The sequence below is a fragment of the Orcinus orca genome, chromosome 1 (genome assembly GCF_937001465.1).
Source record: "Orcinus orca chromosome 1, mOrcOrc1.1, whole genome shotgun sequence".
In the NCBI taxonomy this organism is placed as follows: Eukaryota; Metazoa; Chordata; class Mammalia; order Artiodactyla; family Delphinidae; genus Orcinus; species Orcinus orca.
The window spans coordinates 32,584,970-32,605,044 of NC_064559.1; the positions used below are offsets into that span (position 1 = coordinate 32,584,970).

General features: G+C 53.0%; 2 protein-coding genes and 1 long non-coding RNA gene across 5 annotated transcripts in view; all 3 read right to left on the reverse strand.

The window, feature by feature from the left end:
* Window positions 1–908: 908 nt before the first annotated feature.
* On the reverse strand, window positions 909–4,793 carry LOC125963738 (uncharacterized). The gene is made up of 2 exons (XR_007476132.1): window positions 3,473–4,793; window positions 909–1,810 (listed from the first exon to the last, which is right to left on the reverse strand). It is a non-coding gene; the product is annotated as an uncharacterized LOC125963738 (long non-coding RNA).
* Window positions 4,794–8,761: 3,968 nt separating this feature from the next.
* Window positions 8,762–18,412, reverse strand: RABIF (RAB interacting factor). The gene is made up of 2 exons (XM_004285384.4): window positions 16,063–18,412; window positions 8,762–11,367 (listed from the first exon to the last, which is right to left on the reverse strand). Exons 1-2 carry the CDS (start codon window positions 16,186–16,188, stop codon window positions 11,122–11,124), a joined length of 372 nt encoding a protein of 123 aa, XP_004285432.1. The 5' UTR covers window positions 16,189–18,412; the 3' UTR covers window positions 8,762–11,121.
* Window positions 18,413–18,561: 149 nt separating this feature from the next.
* Window positions 18,562–20,075, reverse strand: part of KLHL12 (kelch like family member 12) — a 28,594-nt gene continuing 27,080 nt past the window's right edge. For all 3 annotated transcript variants that reach the window (XM_033415953.2, XM_012538918.3, XM_033415950.2), the window contains exon 12: window positions 18,562–19,939. In XM_033415953.2, the coding sequence (XP_033271844.1) occupies window positions 19,813–19,939 (127 nt within the window). In that variant the 3' untranslated portion in view covers window positions 18,562–19,812. The remainder of the gene's footprint in view (window positions 19,940–20,075) is intronic.

Consider the following 20,075-nt stretch of genomic DNA (forward strand, 5'->3'; position numbering starts at 1 on the left):
CATCCTCAAAGCAGGGAGGCAGAGATGAGCCAGTTGAGGCTGGTGTAGGTGGGGAACTCGGTGTCCAGGTCGGGGCCTCATGGATGATCTCATTGCCCACCATGAGGACAGAGTCTGGGTGCTCGGGATGGAGCTGGAAGGGTTCTACAACTGCTGTAGACACTTGGGGGCCGGTAAGTAGCAAACTTCAACTTGGACCTCCTGTCCTGTCAGCAGAAAGCCACTGCCACCAGCAGGGACTCGGGGCCTGAGCGCCCCCAGCGCTGTCAGGAAACAGGAAACCCTGAAGCCAGTGCCCCGGTCCATCCAAAGCGGGAGCAACACCGTAAGGATGCAGTCGGCACATCACCTGCCCAGCCCTCTTCTCCAGACAGGGCCCTTTTCTGTCTAGAAAACTACTGTGACCTAATACAACTGCGTCCACTTCTGTATGTCAAAAACAAGACTTTGAAGCATACTTTACACTTAAGTGCATATGCTTTACTATATGTGCAGTGAGCGATAACGACAAATGTATGGACCTAGAGAACAAGCCAGAGAAGATATAGAAATCCCCATCCCTCTCTCTCACGCTATGCTGCTTCACCTGTTCAGAGGTGACAAGAGAATGCCCACAGGGGCTTGGAGTCCTGGGGAGACATACGATGTGGAAGGCCATGCCGTGCGTGTGTGTGTGTGTGTGTGATGGGGGAGGTGAGGTAGGGGAAATGAGGGCTGGGGGACAGAGGGCATGTCGTCAGAGCTTGGCCACCCACCCTGCTGCGGTAGAGTGGGGGTGGGGTACCTTGTAGAGCATGCAGATTCCCAGGCCCCACCTCAGATGGGAACCCAGGAACCTGCAGGTTTAACAAGCGCCCTTGGTGCCCCCTGGACTAGAAAAGCACCAATCTACAGCAGACACACAGTAGTGCCAGTATAAAAATTCTCCATTTACTTGCAATATATACACGTACCAAGTCATTATGTTGTGCACCTGAAACTAATAGAATGTTGCCTATTGTATATCAGTAAAAATAAATTTTAAAAAAGAAAAGGAAAGAAAGAAAGAAAGAAAAAGCAGGTTTTATGCAAGTTGTTGACTAAAAAAAAGAAAATTCTCCTTTTAAGAAAGATCTAAGCCTAGGGGTGTGTTATGTCCTCAGGTCACCAAGCAGCAGACGGTATCTGGACAACGCCTCTAAAGGTCCGGTACCAACTGCTGGCTCCCAGCCGGCCTCACCCCTGGCTCTCCAGGCCTCGGCCAGGGGATGGGGTGAACTGGAGAATGGGCTAGAAGGTAAGCAGGAGCCCCTCCCACCTGGAAAGCCCTGCTCAGGAGTCTAAGAACAAGCAGAGCATCACGGCCAATTCCTCCCACCTGCTGGGCTAGACATGGACCAGAGTTCAAAGGAGGCTCGGATCAGACAGTCAGACGGCAAAGCCAGGAGCCAGCCGGCATGGCCTGTGTCCACAGTCTCAGGGCAGGGCTGGCAGCTCAGGCTTCTGTCCCTGATCCACACCCGGGACACACAGCAGCCCCAGGGGAAGCCGAGTGGACAGACAGGCCAGAGGAAGCATGTGGCTGCCACTGGCACCGGCCACAGCCCACATCCTGTGGTTCCTCTGCTTCCACATGCATCCAGCCTCCTGGGCCAGAGAGGAGGCTCCAGACATGCTGATCTCCTGCAGGTGCCCAGGGCACATGGTCCACTCACCAATGTCCAGCTGGTCCAGCACTGGCTGGAGCATCTCCTTCCCTGTGTGCGGTGGCCTCGGGCAGAGTTGCTGGCTGCATCTTCCTCACAAGATGCCAGCGGCTCAGGGTGGGTGCCTGTAAATGCCAATTTTTACCCCATCCAGAGGCGAAGCGAGGTCCATCCCCCACAAGGACACGGGGCACGAGGACTGTGTGGCTAAGCCCCCAGGTGGAGCCCACCACAGGGCATGAGGGACCTGAGGCCCACTTCTCAGCCAGTCCTGCCTCCTGCCTGGGCAGGGAGGGGGACTCAGGGGTCCCGTACCAGCCGTCCCTCAGATCACAGACACCTCATCCTGCTTGGTGAGGAATCGGAGTGTTTAGGGAGATCTCACTTGACTTTTTTTTTTTTTTTTAACCGTATGCGGGCCTCTCACTGTTGTGGCCTCTCCCTTTGCGGAGCACAGGCTCCGGATGCGCAGGCTCAGCGGCCACGGCTCACGGGCCCAGCCGCTCCGCGGCATGTGGGATCTTCCTGGACCGGGGCACGAACCCTTGTCCCCTGCATCGGCAGGCGGACTCTCAACCACTGCGCCACCAGGGAAGCCCCTCACTTGACTTTTGATTGGGATAAGAACACAGGCTAATGTAGAAAGCCCAGGCCACAGCTTAACACCTACAACATGTCTTTAGAAAGATGGGGAGGGTTTTCCAGGAACAGGAAACTGAGGAGGATCCAGATGCAGAAGGGAGACGGCCAGGACCCCGGGAGCTGGCGGCACATCCTACCAGGGCCGCCTCAGTTCAGGCCGAGCAGGGGCCCCTGGGAATGTTCTCCTTCGGCCACGCTATGCTCAAGAGTCTGAGGGTAGGAGAGAGAGTTTCCAGGCTCTGCTTTTATATCTGCTCTTTCTGCAGTCTCCGTTCCGGACTGAACCCCGACTCAAGCATCTGGCTGTTTCCAGGCAGAGTTGTTTGCCAGGACCGCAGTGTCACAGAAGCTTGGCCTCGGTGCTGTTCTTGACAGGGGCCCCCCGAGTCCCAAGAGCTTCTCCCCCAAGCAGAGCTCCCCTGACTCTGGGTTGGAGGAGGGGATCCCCAAGCACCCAGTCACCCAGGACAGAAGGCTCCAGGTCCACAGAGGCAGCTTTGTGCGGGGCTGGCCAGGGTGGTGAGGGGCCTCTTAGGTCCCCAGGCCGTGTGCCTGGGCATGGCGCCCTCGGGCTGGCACTGCCCGCCTGGCCCCGCCCCCGGGTGGAGGTAGGGGCGGGGGAATCCGAGCAGGGCGTGGGGAGAGGAGGGGGGCCTGAGATTCTCCAGGAGTCTGATGCCTCTTAGTGCGTTACCTGGTCTGAAACCCAGAGACTGGACTCCCTTTCCAGGCCCCCCTCCCTGCTTTAAGGCCCTCGTTTTCTCTTCATGCGCTCAGGGCTTGAGGTCTCCAGGGGCAGGAACTAGAGAAAACCGACACCAAGCAGCCCCCCCCCGGCCCCCCTCCCTGTCTGCTGGGTCGGAGCGGCTGGGGAGGACCAGAGCCCTGCGTGCTTCTAGCCCCGAGCCCCTCGGAGTGGGGTCTCCACGCCGGCACCCTGTGACCCCTACACCCCGAGGGGCAGAGGGCTGAGTTCAGGGCCGTGGGCTAACAGAGGCAGAGGCTCCGGAGTGAAGCCGGTTTGAAAGCTCGCCCACACGGTCCTCTTTTGGGGGCTCTGGACACCTGTCGCGGTCCCCTGCAGTGCAGAAGAGCTAATCCAGATGAGGACTGCCCGGGGGTCACCGCGGAGACAGAAGACTCACCCCCCATGTCAGCTCTCCTCACTCCAGCGAGTCCGGAGCCGGGCGGACTCCCGCTTCTGGTCCTGCGCGCAGCCTGCTGGAGCTGGTCGGGTCGTCTACACCCGCAGCCGTTCAACCGTTTAGTTAGGAGCTCCCTCAGAACGGCCTCAGGGCCCCGGCAGGGGCTCGGCACGGGGTGGGATCACAGGTTCCCGAGAGGCGCCGGGACCCGGGGAGACACCCGGGCTCTTCGTTCCACGGAGGGACTTCGCGTCCTGGGCACCGACGGCGGAGAAAGGGCCGCCGGGAACACCCTGGTTAGCTGGGCCAAAGGTCGGGCGCCTCTGACCTCGGGCCGGAGTGCAGAAGAGCCGGCTTGGAACTGGACAGCCCGCGGGAGCCCCGCCCACCCGGGGGCGGAGAGGTCCCGCGAACTCCCGCCGCTGCGCCCCGGCTCCTCGGCGCGTGCGTCCCACGCCACACGCCTTTCCGCGCAGCGCGCAGTCGCTGCGGACGTCCGACGGTGCCCAGCTCCGCACCGCGGACTCCGAGAACCTCAAAGCAGACGCGCTACCCCGAGCGGCGCCCCCAACCCAGGCACCGGCTGCCTAGAGGGGTCTACCTCCCCGCAGCGGCCGCCTTGCCGCCCCTACCCCGCGCTCTCGCGCTGCCCGCCCACACGAGGCCCCCTCGCGCCGCTATTGGGCGGCCGATTATGAAAGAGCCCCGCCCCGCCGGTCACTGGGCAGGTTGTAGCCCAAGGGAGGGAAAGCCGCGAGCGTCGAGTCCCTCAGACCAGCTCGACCCACTTCCCCGGTGGCCTGTGTGCCGGCCTGGGAGGTTGAAGCGCTGGGCAGAGCCTTCGTTCCGTTTTTATCTTAGGGTAACACCGCAGACCTGTCGGAAAAGTGCGTAACCGGAGGGTGGTGCAGACTTGAGGTGCGCAACCACCAGAGAGGGAGAGATGCTGTGATGAGAACCAGGTGCGGGGAGGTTCGAAGGCGGGACAGAATGTGGCTGGGGGAGGGGTGGCAGACAGCTGTGGGGAGAGCATCGCAGGTGCAGGTGACTGAAACTTACCTGCCCTTGGGGGCTTCCCTGGTGGCGCAGTGGTTAAGAAGCCGCCTGCCAATGCAGGGGACATGGGTTCGAGCCCTGGCCTGGGAAGATCCCACGTGCCACGGAGCAACTAAGCCCGTGTGCCACAACTACTGAGCCTGAGCTCTAGAGCCCTCAAGCCACAACTACTGAGCCCACGTGCCACAACTACTGAAGCCTGCGCGCCCAGAGCCCGTGCTCTGCAACAAGAGAAGCCACCGCAATGAGAAGCCCGCGCACTGCAACGAAGCCCGCGCACTGCAACGAAGAGTAGCCCCCACTCGCCACAACTAGAGAAAGCCCGCTTGTAGCAACGAAGACCCAATGCAGCCAAAAATAAATAAATAAATAAATTTTAAAAAAAACAAAAAACTAAATGCCCAGGTTTCTCAGGTGGCTTAAGTCCAGGGTGCCCAGCTGAACCTGGAACTCTGAAAGGTGTCATTTGGTCTCAACTGTGGGGTTTTCTGAGGCTGCCAACGCTAAAGTGGATGTTCCGGTCAAGGGATAAGGGGAGAATGTGTGGGTGGACATTCAAGTGAGTGCTTTGAAACCTCACGTGTACAAAGCTCAGATGTAACCTATTGCCTGTCACTGCCTTGAACAAAACAATTTTCACGGGGTGTCCTGCTGAAGGTGGGCACTTCAATGATCAGAGTGAAGCTGCCTGGCCATGAACTCAACACCATCGTCTCTGCCTTTGCCTCTTTGGCATTCATCCCACCCGCTGGCAGAGTCACCCAGTTACAGTCCTTCCATCCCCCTACTAGATAAAGCCCCTCCGACCCAGGGATTATAAATACATTTGAAACAGTGACATCCTCAGTGTTACTTGTGGAAATGACACCGCCCCCTTGACACCATGCTTCTTTACATCACACCAATTAAAATTAGTCCATTTTACAAGGTATTTGGATTTATTTCTACTATCTAGACTATTTCCAAGTTTAGATTTTTATTTCTGACTTTTCCTCCTCCCTTTCTCTATATCTCCTGTTAACCTGAAAAATAAAAGAGGCAGTTATTTTACCAGCAAAATGGGTTTACTCAGGAATGGCAGAGAATTTAGACTTGGGACAGGCAAGCTGTGGTGAATCGCAGGTAAGCTGGGAGAGCGCGGAGGGACGTGCTTTCACCAGGTTTAGGAGGAGCTTGGGGACATGTGTTCTGAACAGGACGCAGGGGAAGAACAGGGGTCCGAGGCTGTGAGGCTTCTCATTGGCTGCCAGGGGTGGTCAGAGTGGGACCACCACTGGGCAGGGAGGGACTTTCCTTCTCTTTTTTTTTAAGCAGGAGATAAACTGCCTATGTGAAAAATGCCCTCCCTTGTACCAGAGGGAAAAAAGCAACATCTTATCTTCCCTCTTCCTGCTGGTGATGCAGGCACGAGCGTGAAAGGCCCCCCTTCCGGCCTCCCCACTCCATGTAAGATGAGGTTCCTTGATTTCTTCTCACACACACCCCCACACACACATTCATCTCAGCTCCAGGAATTTAAAATACTCCCAAGGTTGGAGGGGAAGGCCCACGGTCAACTCTAGTTTTCAAGCCATCTGAAGAATCCTGACAAGTCTGCATCCTTTTCCTCTCGGCACCCCTGCCCCATGCTCCCCCATCACGTAGCAACAAAATGACATGTAACTGAAATGACAAACACGGTGAGCCTGGGCAGGGGAGGGGCAAAGGAAGAGGGAGAGCCTTTGTGGGAACAAGATTATCCTCTTGGTGAACAATCAGGGTACCAGGGAGACACCAGGGCCATGCCCAGGCTCATCATTCTTGAGCCAGTGACAAGGCTGTGCAGGTGGTTCCTGCTTTCAAATGACTGAATTGCTTACAAAAGTGGGCTCTGTATAGGACCATTAGTTACTTTCTTTTAAAAATCTTTTTATTATGAAAATATAACGTGTTCAGAAAAGCACACAACAGATGTACAGCTTAATTTATGACATAACCACTATGCAGATATTTAAAAACTAGAACGTTACCAACCTTGCAGAAGCCCTCCTGACCCTGCCCTTCCAGATCACGACCCCCACCTTTGTCATAAATCAAGTATCCATATGCATGGTGCTGTTTCTGGGAGATTTTGTTTTACCCTTGTGACAAACTGTGGTGTCTCTCCAAAGGAGAAACTCTCCCGTCTGGTTGTCTCCCCAAAGGAGAAACTCTCCCATCTGGTTGTCTCCCCAAAGGAGAAACTCTCCCGTCTGGTTGTCTCCCCAAAGGAGAAACTCTCCCGTCTGGTTGTCTCCCCAAAGGAGAAACTCTCCCGTCTGGTTGTCTCCCCAAAGGAGAAACTCTCCCGTCTGGTTGTCTCTCCAAAGGAGAAACTCTCGCATCTGCTTTTTCTCCTTGACCGTCTTGGCTAGTCTTAGTCCTCTGCACTTACATATAACTTTTATTTTATTTTATTACTTTATTTAAAAAAATATTTATCTATTTATTTGGCTGTGCCAGGTCTTAGTTGCAGCACTCGGGATCTCCATTGCTGAGTGCGCGATCTTTAGTTGTGGCATGCGTGTGGGATCTATTTCCCTGACCCGGGATCAAACCTGGGTCCCCTGCATTGGGAGCTCGGGGTCTTAGCCACTGGATCATCAGGGAAGTCCCCTTACATATAACTTTTAGACTCAGTTTGTTGAATTTCACACACACAAAACCTGTGGGGTTTTTGATTGGGATTTTATTAAATTTATATATATCAGTTTGGGGAAAAGTCAACATCTTTACAATTAGTCACGAATTGGCAAAATTTTTCTTTAAGGACCAGATAAATATTTTAGGCTTTGTGGGCTAAGAGGCAAAACTGAGAATTTTATCTGGGCAAAAACCATCCTTAATTCACAGGCTCTCGAATCTCAATAAATCAGATGTCAGCTTGAATGGATCTGGGCTGTGGTTTTCTGGCCCTGTGAATTTGCTTGTTTTCCTTCAACTTCTCTGGGTAACGCCGTATGAGGTCTTGCGTTGCGGGCTTGCAAATCTACTGGCAGCTCCCAGTTTCCTAGTTCTCTCTCCAGCTGTGTCTAATCTTCTATTAAAACCTTCCGGTGAATTCTCACTTCTGGTTTTGGATTTTTTTAGATTCTAGAATTCACTTTTTTTTTTCTCACATGCCTGGTATCTCCTTTGCAGAGTAAGCAGTTACTTTACCGTCTACCTCTGAAAGCTCCTGTTTCCCCAGCCTCAGTGGGCCTGTTCCCATGGCCTTTTGTTTTACTGGTTTTATCATCTTGTCTCATATGCTTGGTTACATTTTATTATATTCAGTATATTGTCTTAGCAAAATTGTTTGCAGAAAGAATTTGAAGTTTAGGATGGTGACATCTTCCTCTAGAGAGGGTTTTTGTTTGCTCATGCCAAAGGCCTGGGGCAACGACCACTTGGGATCACCTTAATCCAATTTCAAGGGCTGAGATTTTGAGGCTGAGCTGCAATCCATCTTAGAAACTTTCTACTCCCCACCCTGCCTTGCCCTGCTTCCGGGGGCAAAGGACCGAGGGCACCAACCCGAAGTGAGGGCAGGCCGCCTGGTCTACACCCTGTGACAGGCCCTGTCCCTGCCTTCTGCAAGGCCGTCAGGACCACCCATCACCCTCCGAACTGCCTCCTCTAAGCTGGGAAACACCCCCAGGAGGAGAGCGTCCATAACACTAAGCCCACTGCCCGGGGCCTCCATCTTCTCCGTGGTCCAGATCCAGTAATTCTCCAAACTTGTGTTAGCGCCCTGATGCCTCCGGACTTTTAAAGTACGTATCCAGCCTTTCGAGCTGCCCTCACTGGGATGGTCAGTCCACCAGTACTGGGAGCAGAGGTCCTCATAGCCACATGGCGGAGTTCTGAGGAGCCTCATACAGTGCGCTAACAGCAGTAAAGTGTCAGTACACCGCTGTCCACCTTTAATTCTGTGTCGAAACAGGAAGGCCCTGGAAAAATCAACTGCTCCCCCACTGCAGCTGCAGCCTCGATACTCACAGCCGCGGTCGTGGGCTCCCCCTTGTGCCCCGGCGCACACAGCGACCTGACTCACAAGGCTTTCCCCAGAGCCCACCATGTGTGGGGGGCAGGGAGACGACCTTCATTCCACGACAGACACCGAAGGGCTGATTCCTCAGCCGACAGACCCCAGGGTAAATCCTAAGGCGCAGGTTTCAGCCCTCGTCTCTGTTTCCAGTTATACATTCTTCCCAAGGACGTGTAAGAATCTAATTGTCACTGTTTAAATGCCTTTATTTCTTTCAGATCAAGCTGAAAAGGCAGAATAACAACTTGATATTTTGGCTACTGGAGGCACAAAGTTTGGGAATTCTCAAGAAACGAAACACAAGTGACCAGTAAATATATAAAAATTTCATTAGAAATAAAATAAATGCAAATTAAAACAATGAGACGCTATTTTTCCTACTATTAAAGTATCAACATATTCATTTAAGACAATAAATACCCAGTGTTAGGAACTGCTGGGGAGGAGGGTAAAGCCGCACAGCCGTTCCGAGCTGTGCGCGTCAGTCAGCAGAGCCGTGAAGACGCACACACCCTGCAAGCCCGCTGCTGCTGACGCAGCCGGGGAAACAGTAGAAAAGCCTGGACAGATTCAGCCACAAGGTTGCACCTTATATCACATGGTTTAGGAGAGGCTGGAGACAATCTAACAGTGGACTGTAAAATAAATTACAGTACAGAAATACAGCGGCGGAGATGGACGTCACCTACGTGGGAAGTCAGTATTTTGTTAAATGGAAAAAGCAAGTTATGAGAGTACCACATGATCTCATATTTGTTTTAAAAACCCTACGTTTATTTATACAGTACATACTGAAAAACACTGAGAAGAACATAACACCACACTACCGTCGGCAATCTCTGCATGGTGAAAATATGAATGATTAAAAACATTTTTATACCTACTTTTTTGTTTTAACATCTTGGTTGGAGTATAATTGCTTTACAATGGTGTGTTAGTTTCTGCCCTACAACACAGTGAATCAGCTATACATATACACATATCCCCGTATACCTACTTTTGTATTTATCTGCTATTTCTGTGATTAAAAAAGGAAAGAAAAGTAAAAGTCTAATTTAAAAAACGCCTTGCCCAGGTTTTGGCTCATGATATGAGGGGCCACATGTCCCCAGAGGCATCTACGTGGTTTTGTTCCTTCTGACCTGAGTGGATATTCTCACAGTTTTTCTGCAAATGCCATAATCATGGACATCTGACCATCCGTCTAGAAAACAGTTCTCTCATTTTCTACCAGAGCTCGTGAGGCTACGACCGGGGACGGAAGCCACCTTTCTAGGGGAGGAGGTTGGTGGCAAAACTGTGCCCAAGGCCCGCACTTTAGTTGGGGGGCCCTTAGACCAAGTTCTGGGGAGGAGGGAGGAAGCAACTGGAAAACAGGTCCGAAGGAATGCCTGTAAGGTCTCCACTTAGCCCTCATTTGCATTCTAGGTCTCCTGAGCCTTAGAGGCACGGAAGATGGGAGGATGCCTGGAACCTGGTTTCACAGATTCTTTCTGAGATGGTGAGTCGTTTCAGAAGAGAAATGACAGAACTGAGAATTGTACTGAACATCAAACTGTCAGAGCAACCCCACAGCTACAAAGAGAGGCATCTGGATGGAAAGTCTGTATTCTGGGTTAGTCTAGAGATTCCAACTGAATCAGAAATCTGTGAGGACCACGCCCAGCGCATACAGTAATGAGGCCACCATCCACTTAAGAAGTCTGTCCTAGGAGCAAAGAGAGAGTTATATGAGAGTTATATGAGTCCACGTAAGACAAACCAATGAAGTCATGTATGATGCGGCAAAGGCCCGCCCCCTATGTCCTGCCCTCTCCGCTGACTCCAGGAGATCTTGGGAACACAGCCAGGGCTGAGTTTTCCTCGGGGTAGCTGACAGATGGGGTTGGAAATCTGACTTTCAGCTTACAGGCTATATATAGCAGTGCGGAGCTAACACAAAGAAAAACTACATCAAGATTTGAAGGGAAGAGTGGCCACACCCACCTTGACAATAAAGTCGCTGTCAGCTTAGAGGAGAGGCCCCTAAACGTGGTCTTAGAGGCATGTCCAAAGGAATGTATTTCTGATTAGTGGTTTAAATACTGCAGTTGGGAAATGTTTTACTTTTAGAAAGAATAAATTACTGTAAATAAAGTTAGCCACACAACAGACGTCCGTGCACTTTCCTGAATGAGAAAAAGGCGGGTTTCAACCGTCAGCACCTCATGAGCACCATCCGTCACGTGTCATCACGGCTAAAAGTTTGCATAACTGCTCGGAGGGTGAGAGCCCCAGGGTACAGGACAGCAGGAGGCCGGGAGGGGAGCAGATCTGTGGAAGCGCCCCGTGTCCAAAACCCGGGGGGAAAGGGGGCTGAGCAAAGGTGGTAACGCCTGTGAACTAAGCAGGAGGCCGGCGCTGAGGCCGTGAGGAAGCACGTGGACGCGTGCTGGACGGGGCGGGCTGACGCCCGTGACTGACGTTAGTGCAGAGAAGGCGACGCGGCCGTCCTTGTGGGGAGTAGCTTTTATAGTGGGGGTGGAGCTGAGTCCCCTCCCCTCAGTCACTCATGGGAAACCCGTTCCAAGGCCACATAGAAACTGTTCTTGTCGTCCAGGCAGTGCCAGCCGATGGGGCCGATCTCGCAGTCTGCGCAGACCAGGAACTTGATGTTGCCCACGTCCTTGGTGAAGCCCACGTTCTCGAAAGTGAACATGTCCTCCACCAGCCAGTGGTCCTGCAGAAGGTCGCCCTCAGGGCTGCCGCCGTCGGCCAGCGCCGGCTTCTTCCTCATGGGCGGGAGGCAGAGCTGCGTGGACAGAACACAGCAGAGCCCTGCTCACTCCGCACGGCCGGCCCCCGAAGCTCCCCCAGCCCAGGCGCCCGGCAGTAAGCCCCAGGCTGCCCCGGTCCTCGCCCGCCTCTCAGGAGAAGGGGGAGAGGCGCTGCCTGGTTGCCGCGGTAAACGGGACGCCCTGGGTCCTCAGGACCAGCCTGTTCCTCCCCGCCCCCGCCCCCGGACCCTCCAGGGCCAGCTCCTCCCGGACACTCGGCTCCCACGTGGCCTCCTCAGGGTCTCCCCCAACCGGACAACCTGCACGAGCTTCCCATGCTGCCCACTGCATGTGTATTCGTTAAAGTGGCTCGGCTGAGGCATAACTGACGCACACTGCACAGATCCAAAGTGGACATCTGACACATTCTGGCACACGTATACCGCACACCAACAAAGCTTTACCACGATCAAGATAACGAGCATATTCGTCACCCCCAAATTTCCTCATGCTGCTCCATTTCCTACTCGTCGTTTCTGAAATCATCTTATCAGTTTACTGGCTCAGTTACTTACCAGGGGGCTCCCTCCACCAGCTCACTTTTCCTGTTCATTACCACATCCCCACTGCCTGGAACAGCAAGAGACACAGAGCAGAACGCAAATATCTGGGACAAGGGTAAACACAGGATGTCTGGCTTCACGCTATTCCACCACTGTTGTTACGAAGATACTGGGTTTATCTTATAAAAGGAACATTAAAAAGGAAAATCTAGTTCTAGAATTGGGAATATTATCTCTAGGACCCTTGCATCTCCCATTCACGAGGAGAAAGCATGCGCACACACGCACGCACGCATGCAATCCCTTTGACTTCTTCCACGTGGTTAGCGGACGCCTCAGCTGCCCCGCCCACTGCAGGACACGTCAGCCAAGCTCCTTCCATGCTCCACCCTATGGCTGCCGCCAATGCGCGGAGTATTTCCCACCCCATGATTCACTTCCAACGCACCCCCAAACTCTAATAAAATAGGACGCCCTTAATGTGCTAGCCTGGCATTGGCAATGAGGACAAAAGCAAACAATTTAAAAAGTTTTTTAAAAATTCGACCGACATCAATGCTCTGGTGGGGATGAGAACGTCAGGAGGCCACAAGAGCCGCCAGTGTGTGAAACACCCTGGAGCCCGCACTTCTGAACTCCAGGCCTGCAGACGCTGGTAGGGTATCCCTGGCAGGGAGGAGGGAGCTCTGACCCAGGACATTCCCCCTCCCTATCCTCCAAGCACTCGGCTTGTTAAAACACATCTGTGCATTTCCCTTTGCTGTGTCACCTGAGGCTTCATCTGAGGACATCATAAAATATGATAGTCCCTCTTCCTGTTATATTGTCATTCCAGCCACTCTTTTTGCCTCATCTGATGGTTAAATGAGTCCCTAATGCTTTGTTTTACCCTGAGTGAAAATGGGAACAGGCAGAGGCAAAGAGAGGTAGGAATCAAAATTCAGGAACCAGAAAACCTGAATTCCTGTCCTTTGAGTAATTTTCTGTGGGCCTAAACGTCCCTAGGTACATTTCCAGCCACCTCCTATACTGTCGGTGTGAAATCACATCTTAACTAAATGCAAGAGGAGTGAAATGTGAGGGGAGAAAATCAAAGACTATATAAGCGTTAGCCCTCAGGACATGTCTAGCAAAGGAGCACGAATCCCCCACACTGTCCCCGTTTGCAGTGCATAAGGCCACTTCTGCTGTCTCCCATTTGATTAGTGACTAAAGGGCAGGACTATTACTAGCCATTCATTCAAGGGGTCAGTCACACTGGGTCCTGTTCCCGCTCTTCCTCAACATGCCCATTTTTACTGAAATCCTGTTAAGTCAGACCCATGTATTTGCACTCGTCTGTGTATCTGTGCCTGGATCTCAACAAAGTAGAGGACAACGCTAGGGTCACGCTGTGGGATGTATCATGTGGGACACAATGAGGCTTTCTGGACAGACTACTGGGGTGGAAATCTAGAAATTAATACCTAATTTGAGGTGGCCAACTCGGCTGTCTGGGAGCCAAAGTCGCCAGACCCCTGACGAGGTGGGTTAGCTGTGCCCCAGGGCCCCGGCCAGCACCCCTGATCCCGGCCAGCTCTCTGAGACGCATCGAACACCACGACGCTGAGATTCTGCTGATGTCTCACTGAAACTTCTTTTGCTTTCTTCAAGAACTATTAACAGTACCCGTTAAAAAATAAAATATTTTCTTTCTCTTTGTAAAAATACATTCTCATTATAGAGAACTTGGCAAGCATGCTGTACTATAGATGAGAATAAAAACTGTCACAGTACAAAGTAAACTTCTGTTAACCTTTTTTGTAATTTTTCCCCCTTCAGTGAGTACATGTGGTGGTTTTATTATTTTTTATTATTATTTTTTTAAAAATACTGACATGGGGAAAGAACCCGTCTCATATATATATATATATATATATATATATTTATTTATTTATTTATTTATCACTGCATTGGGTCTTCGTTGCCGCGCGTGGTTTTCTCTAGTTGCAGTGAGTGGGGGCTACTCTTCGTTGGGGTGCGCGGGCTTCTCATTGCAGTGGCTTCTCTTGTTGTGGAGCACGGGCTCTACGCGCACGGGCTTTGGTAGTTGCAGTGTGCGGGCTCAGTACTTGTGGCTCACGGGCTTAGTTGCTCCGCGGCATGTGGGATCTTCCAGGACCAGGGCTCAAACCCGTGTCTCCTGCACTGGCAGGCGGATTCTTAACCACTGCGCCACCAGGGAAGTCCTTTGTAGTGGTTTTAAAACCACACAAATGTCCACAAATTCTCTGACAACCTTTCCAAGATGTGGAGACTATGCCTCTCCCCTTGAGCCTGGGCAGGCCAAGGTGGGTGCGACAGGCTAGGTTAGGGAAGGCTGGGCCACTTTCGCAGGTTGCTCTTGGAACAGTTGCTCTGGGAGCCCTGGTGACCCTGGAAGAACCATGGCTACCCTGCGGCCTCCTGGCGGATACCGGGAGGAGCGGCCCATCACAGCCTGTCCCAGGTGCCTGAATCCTCTCAGTCCACAGGCAGACATGGGAGTGGGCAAGCTTCTGAGATGACCCCTCTAACTGCTGCCCCATGAAACACCATGAATGAGAGAACTGCCGAGCTGGGCCCTGCCAACCCCCAAATTTGTGAGCAAAATAAACGTTCATGTTTTAAGTCACTGTCTGGGGTGATTTTGTTATGCAGCAATAACTAGAACAACACTGCCCAACACACCTGAGGCATGTTCCATTTTAATTCCTGATTTTTCACTGTGATAAACTATACATAACATAAACTGTACCATTTAAATAATTTTTAAGTGGGCAGTTTGGTGCCATTAAGTACATTCACATTATTGTGCAACCATCACCACCATCCGTCTACCCTTTTATAACCACACTTGCCAACACCCCTGACCCCGCCCCCGCTTCCTAAACCCTGGCAATCACTAATCTGTTGACCATTTCTAAAATTCAAAAATGTCATATAAATGGAATGACACAATAGTAATCTTTTGGGACCAGCTTTCTTCACTCAGCATAATTCCCGGGAGATTCATCCTCATCCAAGTTGTGGTGCCCGTGGTGTGGCATCATTCACCAGCAGAATGCCTGCTGGGCTGTTTCTGGTTTTCGGCTCTTAGGAATAAAGGTGCAGTGAACATTTGTGCACAGGTTTGGTGTGAACATGTTTTCATCCCGCCAGGGATAAAGGCCCGGAGAACACTTGCTGGGTCCTATGTTAGGTGCATGCTGAGTTTGAGAATAATGTCTCGGTTTGCTCTCATTCTCACCCAAACAGTGCTCTATCCTTTCTCTCCCACAATCTCATCTTCCACCCCCCTCTCCTGCCCCAACTGCCCTCTCCCTCAAAAGGTAAGAAAGCAACTATTCCCTTCTCTAACTCATCACCCTTTCCCTACATTATCAAGCTCTTTGGTGTTTCTTTCCTCTGTGACTGTAATTTTCTCCTCTGCCCCAGACTGCAGGTGAGATTTCACAAAGGACCGAGTCGGGGGTCTGAACATTTTATAAAGAAACCGTTCACAGGACTTAAAAAAAAGGACACGTCGGGTGATCGATGGCGCCTGCGACACACGGATTCGCTCCGCCTGCTCTAACCCTTAGTCTCACGGACTGCGAACTTCACTCCCTCATTTACTTAATATTCCAAAGTCTGTGTCCTCCCTCACGCGCGCGCAGTCTCGGGGCAGCGGGCGCGGGACACGGGGTCTGTGCAGCGGTGTGAACGACACTCCTAGTGATTCACGACGTCGACGGGGATCACAGACCCGGGAGCGAGCGAGCGCTCTGAGGGTTCGGGCCTCGCCCCCAGGACGGCCCCCGCGTCCCGTCCCTCCCCACCCCGTGCCCACCCGCCCAGTCCCTGCGAACCGCCCCCCAGTTTCCCCGCCCACTCCCCCCCGGGACTCCGCGCCCACTCCCGGGGCGGGGCGTGGCGGCGCAGTGGGAAGGAGGCTGCGGAACGTGACAGCTGGACGAAGGGCACCGACACCTGAGCCTGAGGAAGTAACACTCAGGCTCCCTAGAAGGTCGGTCTGCAGAGGCCCGGCGTCGGGACCCCGCGGTCGGCAGGCGCGGCCCCGGGGCGCCAGTGTCCGGTCGTGTGTCCGGGTCCAAGCCGAACTGGACCCGGTGTCGCCGCCCCTCCCTCCCCCCCGCGTCCCCTCACCTGCCGGCGGGAGAAGAGCGCCGTGCCCGGCTGCAGCACGCGGGAGCCACAGCGCTGGCACAGCACCGCCTTCCGGTTCCGGCCCTCCGCCGACACCAGGTCGCTCGGCGGCGCCGCGGGCTCCATGGCCTCTACCCGAGCCCTTGGCGGCGACGCGCACGCGCGGTCTCAGGGCGACTTCTTCGTACCGCGCAGGCGCCGTCGCGGCGGCGCTCCTTCAGCGCAGGCGCCGCTTCCCGGCCCTGGACGCCAGTGCGCAGGCGCGGCCGTTCGCTGCCGCCCAGGCGGCCGGCGTGGTTTTGTAACAGATGTCTCCTGGGATGTGACAGAGCTTCTGCCCAGGCTCACCTGGGCGTTGGGCTTCCCTTACACTGAGTGAAACCTGAGCCAGTCCAAGTGTGCGTTTAGTCCCGTGAACGACGGGGACGTCCTGGGGTCAGACCCCCATCGGCAAATCTCAGCCGCAGTGGCTCACACGGGACGCGACCTACAGGGACACCTGCCTTGTGGGCGGAGGCAGGCGCCTGGAAGCTTCAGTTGCTGCTCTCTGTTCTCATCATACGGACCACTAACTACGTGGCAAGACGTGGTGTTGACGCGCTTCCAGAAACGTCTCGAGTCCCAGTTTCCCTATGGGTCGGTCGTAGCGCAGTGAAGCGGTAGAAGTCGGAAAGGCTGCCTTCCAGGGCCCACGGGTCCAGGCATGGCCCTAGAGCCACTGCTGGGTCGTTACGCTGTGTCTCACGCTCTCCGGTTCGTCTTCGGATGTCTAGCTTACTAGTTGTAGAGCGGCAGGCGTGGCCTTCCTGAGATGGCAGGGGAGGCAGATAGAAGGGGAGCCAAGCCACCTGAGAAACGTCTCATCTACCCAGCACCCCCTGTCGGCGGCACGTTTTTCTTCTTCCTCTTTGTCCTTCATTAATTCAACATTGGCTGAGCAATTACAGAATATGCTACACCCTGAGGATACTACGACGATAGGCACTTTGTACTGGAGAACACAGTTTAAACAGGAAGACAGACCCAAACCCAAGGACATGTGATAAAGACAATCCAGGGAACAAAGTAAATGGAAGCACAGATCAGGGGTAATTCCACATGGGGAGTCAGAAAAGGCTTTACCTAGGTGACACTTGAATTGGGCATTAAAAGGTGACTAGGATTTTGCCGGGACAGCAAGATTATTTCAGATAGAAGGAACGGTGTAATATATCCACGAGGGTGAGAACAGATTTAGGAATGGTTAAGACCACTGTGGATGAAGCACGTGATACCTGGGGGGAGTGAGGGTGGTAGAGGAGGTGAGTTCAGAAAGGTGCCGTGAGTCCAGATCACCATGGGTCTAATGTCATGTTAAGGAATTCAAACCTTATAACATGGACAACGGGAATCTATGGACTTTTAGGCCAGAAATATCTGTTTGGTATTTACTGAAAATGTGCTGTATGTTTCGTATTGTAATGGCCCTGTCCGTGCTTTAGAAAGATAACTGATGACAAAATGGAGGGGCTAGACTGGAAAGCAAGAGAAGAGTAGAGGTAAGGGTATCAGGAGACGGTGCTCCATGAGTCTGGGCAAAAGATAGGGAAAAAAAACACAGGAATGGATTTGGAAAAATTAAATTCATGTACAACCTAAAAACTAATCGGATGTCTGTATTGTGGTGGAGGTGACAGGTGACACAAGATGAAGGTAGCTTTAGCTTTCAGAGGTTGCATAACTTAGTGGCTGCCTGCCAGTTAACGGGAGCTAGAAAAACAGGAGGAACCACCAAATAAGGGGTAGCTGTGTGTAGGTCCATGAGCAGGGGAAAGCACAGAAGATTGGGGAAAGAGTGGAAAGGGATGGAGGGGGCTATTCAGCTGTGGCTGCCATCGAAGAACTATTTGGGAATTTGGTCTGAAACTCAGAAGTCAGCCGTGAAGACGGCCCAGAGCCCAGAGCCATGGGTTCTTCACCCCCTCCCCTCCTCTGCCTCCCCTGGTCTCTTCCTGAGAGAACAAGTCACATGTCTCACAGTTCGATTTAATCGGCAGGCACAATCCCTCTGCTAGAGAAAGGCCGGCCGGCCTCTTTGCTGAACCTCTCTGGCTCCCCCTTCCCTTTGCTCTGGGAGTATCAAGATTTTTGCATTTCTGCAAGCCTTCCGCATAGCTGTTTGCATGACAAACAGCTGTTTGTGGCACAAATCGAGGCAAACGGAAAAAGGACTGGGGCGACTAAAACCCTAAAATTCAAGTGGTTACAAAACGAGCCCAAGATTGCCTCTTCTTTATCCCCTGTGGTTTCTAAGTAAAGTCCAACTGTGAGAGTCCGTGAATATGCAATTCAGTTAACCTTGTATTGATGGGAGTCTCCAGAGATCTCTTACCTGTCTAACAGAGACACAGCAGAGCTAGTTGGCAAACACACAGGTGAACGGGCTGAAGAGACAGGACCTGGAGCTGATCCCTATGCCTGGTCCCCCAAAATGTCTGCAAGACAGGCACTTGAGACCACTGATTTTCAATATTTTCTTAAAAAAAATACAAACAAATGAACTTGAGGTCAGTACAACTCAGGGAAAGAGGAAAAAAAGGAATTTCAGAGCAAAGGGAAAATGCATCCTTCCTTAGGTGATCACGTCCCCACACTCCCAATACCCACAGAGCAGGAATGTCACTGCACAGCACAGGGGAGCCTTGGAGGGACAGTGGGTACCGAAACTAACAAAAGGAGTTTAGTTGTCGTTGATTATTCTGTCCTGGGATGAATAAAATCCACTTTAAAGACAGGGAAGGGGGATTCTAATAGCAAAGAACTACATGTACAAAACACAGCAGTAAAAACCACACCTTAGCAGAAGTATGTCCTTAAAAGAATGAGGGAGTAATGAGGCAGCTGAACTTCTAGGCAGCTGCCCCCCCGCCCCTCCCCCACCCCCTCTAAACAGTATGGACGCATAACAGTGGAGTAGCATTTGCTTCAACAGAGGAAGACCTTCCCCGTATAGATGAGTCACGGCAGGGAGGACTACTGTGAAATCACAGGAACTTCTGGTTTATCCCTGGCCCACTGAAGGCCCATTCTCCTCCACCTCTGCTCACCCAACATGTGCTGGCTCTGTCACTCTCTCAGTCCCCAGGGCCCAGGGGACCACGGAAAGACCCTCAAATAACACTCCCTCCTCAGCCTTCCGGCTGTCGCAGGTTCACTCCCATCCCACCACGTCCAGCTCCCTTCCCACACTCTACACCCAGCTCTGACGCCAACCCTGTCCCCCTGTCCCCAGGCCCCCAAAGTTTTGACAGGGCTCTTTCCTCTGTTTCCCTCCAGATCGGAACTGTGTTGCCCCTGCTACCTGTAGACTAGGAAAGATATTTATTGTTGTGAAACAAGAGTTGGTACCCTTCCAATGATCGAGGCTGGATACCGCCCACACCCCGGCGCTGCGCTCATACCTTAATTCTCTGCAACACGCGAGGCACAACTTAAATGTATGTTCTCCCAAGCGCACGCTGAGTCAGAAACGAGGGGAGAGTGCCCCCGCGGCCGGGAGGAGAGGTGGTCTGGCCTCCCACACCCACTCAGTGTGCAGCCTCCTCCCCTGAGGGTCTGCAGCCCACCCTCCTCAGGGAAAACCACCAGTGCGAGGGGCGTCAAATAAGCACAATCATCGCGGCACTGGTGCCTGTAATCACCCTGTGCACACAGTGAGAAGCAGACATTCTGGAAAGGATCCTTGGTTCCCTGCCAACTGTGTCGGACCGGTCACTTCTCGCGGAGAACACACACGCCAGCGTCACAGCGCTGGGTTCCCATGGAGGTCACGACCTCCCAGCTGTCGATGATGGGGTCGTAGCACTCGATGCTGCTCAGCAGGGAGTTCCCGTCGTAGCTGAGGGGGAAGAGGCGGGACTGAGCTCTGCAGCCGCATGGCCCCCTCCCGCACAAGGCGTCTCCCTCCAGGACCAAACCCCATCTCCACCCCCGATGCGGCTCGGATCACACCACTCTAGATGCCTGGTTTAACC

Bases quoted from the DNA above. Each gene is read 5' to 3' on its own strand.
- RABIF (XM_004285384.4), bottom strand. From the start codon at position 16,188: ATGGAGCCCGCGGCGCCGCCGAGCGACCTGGTGTCGGCGGAGGGCCGG. The intron at 11,368-16,062 runs GTGAGGGGACGC...CTGTCCACGCAG, and splicing joins CGCTCTTCTCCCGCCGGCAG to CTCTGCCTCCCGCCCATGAG.